Raw genomic sequence first — 5,400 nt, 5'->3', positions numbered from 1 at the left:
TTATGTAAGACTTTATTCTAGGTCAGGTGAGGTCTATCTGGCTTCCTCTGTTGGCAGTGTGCAAAATATGACAGCTGGTCTCAACATCTTGATTGAAGCAATCACATCTCAGAATTGGGATTTCTGAACCAACATCCATATATGTTCAAGATGGTTGTTGGACCAATGGGACGAATGAAAGGGAAATCTCCCCAACACAGCCAAAGGTAGAACCCGACAGAGGCTCCAGCCCAGGGGCGGACTGACCATTTGGAAACTCGGGCACTGCCCAAGGGCCAGGGGTCAGTAGGGGGCCCTATGAGATGCCCCTGGTACCTTTTTCATAGGCTTTATTGTTTGGGCAAGGACACAGGGGCTCTATGATCCCCTATTGCCTGGGGGCCCCATGAGTTGTCAGTCCGCCCCTGCTCCAGCCCTTCATTAAATACACTGCTCAAAAATGAAAGGACCGCTTTAATCAGAGTATAGCCTCAAGTCAATGATACTCCTGGGATATTGATCTGGCTGGTCAGTTAAGAAGTAGAGGGGGTTGGGGCAGAACACCCCCCCCGACAGTCTTCACCCCTGTTCTACAGAACATGTCAGATTACATTTGGCTGTAGAATAGGTTGGAGAAACTAGTATGGCTGCAACTAGACTCCTTCTTGGGGAAAAATCTCCTATAACTTGGAAATGATGGATGTTAATTATTTATCAGACCTCTAACTTGTCTGTTTACTCTCTGTAATAGATGTATCTGGAAATTGAGGCTGCTGTTGACTTCCTTAAGAAGATTTTGAGCCTGAAGAATATTCTGAAGCAAGAGCAGCTGGACTCTCTGGGAAAGAACCTGGAAATTCTGCTGAGTGACCGCTATCGGGGACATTGGTACCCTGACAAGCCTTCCCTGGGCCAAGCTTATAGGTAACTGTTGCACTTTCTGCTTGTCTCCTATAAACATGCCTGTCACTAGTATGGGGGGGCCTTTTTAAGGGTCTGTTGCCCTTACTGTAAACTCTCTAAGAATCAGTAGTGGCTAAAACATCTTGGCTAAATTGACTTGAGTTTATAGAGCCATATTGGAGATTGGCCTAGCCAGTTGCATATTCAGGATGCCATTAGGCAACTTGTTTGCCATGAAGCATGATTAAATGTGAGTGCTTCCAAGATGGTTATATGCAGGCCTGAAGGTCTACAAGAATGTTGGTTGAGCATGTTTCTTCTCTATAGAGTAGTGGGTCCAGAAGCCCTGGCATGGTTTTGTCTGCTTAAAGTTGCCATCCAAAATTTGGTATCTATAGATATGACTTTTCTAGATGCCATAATCTGGCTTTAAAACTTCAGGTTTTGCACTTTAAGTGGTGACTTAATGTTAGGCTTGGAAAATGGGTGTATATGGATCTTGAGTCATTTGTCCAAATTGGGGTTGAGGCTTGGGTTTAGAAGCTTAGAAAATGGGTGTATATGGATCTTGGGTCATTTGTCCAAATTGGGGTTGAGGCTTGGGTTTAGAAGAATGTTATCTAATATCTGGATTTGATCTGCAGATGCATTCGCATTAATCAGTGGCAGTATGTGGATGAGTCCGTGCGTCAGGCTTGCATATGCTGTGGTATAGAATATTCAAGACTTCCCCTCCCAGAAGAATTGACACTCTGGATTGACCCATTTGAAGTCTCTGGAAGGTGAGCAGATCGACACTTGTGTCTAAATAGTGCTGGTGCTTGTAAAACTGACTGCTCATGGGATACAAGTAGGACATTAAAGTATTGCTAAGTTGAATGTCAAACTCCAGCTTTTCCAAATGTGTTTAAAAGAAACTAGTGAAAATACAGGAATCTGCTTGTAGGCAAGTGCAGGTGGTGCTCATCCAAACCAGCAGTACAGCTGAGGGAGGAAGTCAAGAGAACTGGCTCTCTAATTTCCTCAATCCCCCTGGAACAGTGATAAGATTGCCACCTGGATCCAGCATAGCCAATCTTGGTGTCACAACTTCTCAAGTCTCTACCCCAGAGTTTTGGCATGCAGGAACAGGATACCAGTTTGTCAGGGACCATTTAAGTGGAATTGGGACGTTCCATTGCCATAAGGAAAGCACAGGGCCAGTGTCTCCTACATCAGGAAGATCCCTTCTGGACTGGCCAAGCCACATCCTGCTCCCCTTGACAGGTGCTGACTCTCTGCTCTAACTGTTGTAAGTGCCCCAGTTGGGTGAGCTTTCCCATTGGGCTTGTATGCTTTAAAATTTCTGCAATGCTGGGCTGTGTTCTGCCACTACACCATGCTGCACCTACCCAACATACTTAATGTTAACACTTTGTAATCCTGTGTCCAGCAAAACAGATGGAGGAAGAGGTGGTGCACTAAGGGCCAATAAGAGGTGCTGTATAAAAAGGAGGTGGGAGAACATAGGGCTAGAAGTTTTGTTATTGGACAGTGAAGCAGCAGCTAACCAACAAGGGATGGAAATGACCCAGCTGTATTCTTTGCATTGGGGAAGTCAAGTCACCAGTTGACCTATAGCTGTTTATATATTCAAGACAGGATGAACAGAAATGCAACAGTAGCCTTCTACCCTGAAGGCCCTCCTGGAATTTAGTGGGCCATCCTGCCTTTCCAAACAGTAGCCTGTCCTGTAGCCAGGGGCAGACTGACCATTCGAAAACTTGGGCACTGCCCAATGGCCCAGTGTCAGTAGGGGGACCCATGAAATGCCCCTGGTACTTTTTTATAGGCTTTGTTTGAGTGTGGGCAAGGACATAGGGGCCCCATAATCCCCTATTGCCAGAGCCCCATGAGTTGTCAGTCCGCCCCTGCCTGTAGCTGCACACAACCCTCCAAAGGTGACAATTTTATCTCAACTAACCAGAGTATCAGGGAGAGGCACAGGATGCACAAAATGCTTAACATCCCAAGCCAAGTGGCAGCAAACTTGCGTGTCCCTATGCGGCCTAACAGCAATGACTCAACCTCACAGAAAACAGACCATTGGAGGTACTTTTGGTGGCCCTGGATTCTACAGTAGCAGTCTCCCAATAAGAAATCTTAACCCTGCTGGAATGCTCATGGGTAGCAAGAGTAACTGGGTGTTATGCAATGTACAAGTTGGCAACAGCTTCCTGGACATTATCCCACCCAGCAGCAGCTTCAGTGCTCTCCTGAACACTTTCATGAAGCAGACTCCTCCAGACAATGTTCCAGACCTGGCGTCTATTTTCTGGTTGAATCTCTGCCCTGGCCCAGCTTTAGAACTTAAACCCTGGCTTAGGTATTCCAAGAAGAGAACACAAGGGAAGGGAACACAACTATTATACTGGCATAAGGCAAAGGCCTATAAGGAGGGTCCTTATTTTCCTCACAAGGACCCTTACCAGGCAAGTACCTATCCCCTGTCCTGAACTTGTGAGAAACCTAGCAAATGGATAAAATCAAAGATCCATCTGGCTACAGCAGTGCTGTAAAAAGTCCCTTAGACACCCAGAAGGGTCCTCTATAAAATTGGCTTTGGCATGTGACCAGCTAGTATTTGTGCATGAACTGTCTTTAGTGGCTTGTTTAGCTTGAACTGCCCCTTGGTATATATGAGGTATGCTAATGTTTAATTTGACTTTTACAGGATTGGAGAGAACAGAGACTACTTCACAATAGCAACATTTGAGCCCGTTTCTATCAGTCCTGAACATGTGAATGAAGAGTTTGTGCCTGTCTTCACAGAAGATGTGATTGAAGAGCCAAAGGCTCCCTGTCCAGAAGAGCCAATGTCAGTCTGGCCAGATGTGGCTGAACTTGTGCGTGTCTCTCCAGATGTGACTCAAGAACTTATGCGTTTCTGTCCAGATGATGTGGCTGAGCAACTTGTGTCAATCTATTCAGAAGATGTGGCTGAAGAACTTGTGCCTTTCTGTCCAGAAGATGTGGCTGAAGAACTTGTGCGTGCCTGGCCAGAAGATGTGGCTGAACTACTTGTACCTGCGTGGCCAGAAGATGTGGCTGAAGAACTTGTGCCTTTCTGTCCAGGAGATGTGGCTGAACTACTTGTACCTGCCTGGCCAGAAGGTGCAACTTCAGACTATTCCTCAGATGGGCCATCCTCTGAGTCTGAGTTTGTTTCCGAGAGCTCTTCAGATGACGAGACCAAAAAGGTTAAGAAATTGGTAATGCCAACATGTATCTCTCCTGATGAAGTCATGGACTCTCCTTCCGCTTCCAGAGTAGGGACCCCAATAAGTGAGATGTTGGCTGCAGACAAGGAGATGGCTGACACAGATGCAAATGTTGCCCAACAAACTGCTTAAGTGAAAAAGCCTATTGAGTTTTCTTTGTAATCCAAGAAATTGCATGCTCTTAAGTTTTCAACACTAGCACTTCTACTTAATTCTAGTTTTTAACCTAGGCCGTACCCTCTTTGTAGTGTGTGGGTTTTTAGATCGTATGTGGCCTCCACGGTAGCAATGTATTGGTTAAATTGTATGCATTTCTGTAAGGGCCAGATAGCTCCGTTAATGCTTTTAATGTCTAGACTTGCATCATCCTTTGGCCAAGCTATTAACTCAGTTTGGCTCCATGCATCAAATATTTGCAGTCTACTTGGATAATGTGTTCTAAGATGTCTGCAGAGGCTTAAACACTTGACCTGGGACCAGCATGTTTCAAGTAGGTAGCCAATACATGGTCTTGGTGACTAGGGACATCAAAGCCATTTGGATCAGATTAACCAAGTAAATAGCATTTTTCCCTATTCTATGCATTTTTTTTTTTTAAAGTCTTATGACCTGAACAAGGGGAATATAAAATTGGAACTCTTAAACCCCAAGTGTCCTATTTCCAAAGATACTCATAGCTAGAGTGCTGTACTTGATTTTGTTTAAGTCAGTAGAATCTTGCTGGGTACTAGATAGCTGACCTAGCCTTTTTAGGCTTCATGGGTTCTGAACAAGGTCCTGCATTGGAACAGTTGCTGAGTGGTGGGACAAGGTCTCTTGGCACTCCCCTGATAAATTCACATCTGTCCCCCTCCTGTTAGTGCCCAGAAGCTGTTGGTGGTGTAACCATCATTGTAAACTCATTGCTTTGATGTGCATGGGCAAAACACAGGGTGGTCTTTAGCAATTGTACCAGGTATTGTCAAATACTTATTGTATGCTTAACTAAGGTCACATGTGCACATCCTATTTGGTGGGTGGCCAATGTTTTAGTCTGGTTTTTTGTTTTTTTTTTAAATTGGGTTTTTAGAATTTTTATCTTTACAGTACACATGACTTTGCACTCTGCCTCAAGACAAACATGAGGGCTTTTTGAGCCAGAATGTTGTGTAGACAAGTGTCCAAGGTTTCAAAATGGGGTTGAAAAGGCTGAGGCATGTAAATCTACTGCATTCAACTTAAGCTGGTTTTTAGAACACCCTTCCAGTCCTAGGATGAC

General features: G+C 44.8%; 1 protein-coding gene across 1 annotated transcript; it reads left to right on the top strand.

The window, feature by feature from the left end:
* The first annotated feature begins 657 nt into the window (after positions 1-657).
* LOC149432668 (uncharacterized) lies at positions 658-4,274 on the top strand. The gene is made up of 3 exons (XM_089665015.1): positions 658-903; positions 1,527-1,664; positions 3,596-4,274. The coding sequence occupies exons 1-3, from the start codon at positions 731-733 to the stop codon at positions 4,272-4,274; spliced, it is 990 nt and encodes a 329-aa protein (XP_089521141.1). The 5' UTR covers positions 658-730.
* Positions 4,275-5,400: the final 1,126 nt, after the last annotated feature.

This window comes from Staurois parvus, unplaced genomic scaffold (assembly GCF_062004578.1).
Source record: "Staurois parvus isolate SC_StPar_1 unplaced genomic scaffold, SC_StPar_1.0 ptg002113l, whole genome shotgun sequence".
NCBI classification, from domain to species: Eukaryota; Metazoa; Chordata; class Amphibia; order Anura; family Ranidae; genus Staurois; species Staurois parvus.
The sequence above is the reverse complement of the archived record's forward strand: the minus strand, read 5'-3'. Positions and strand labels throughout refer to the sequence as shown.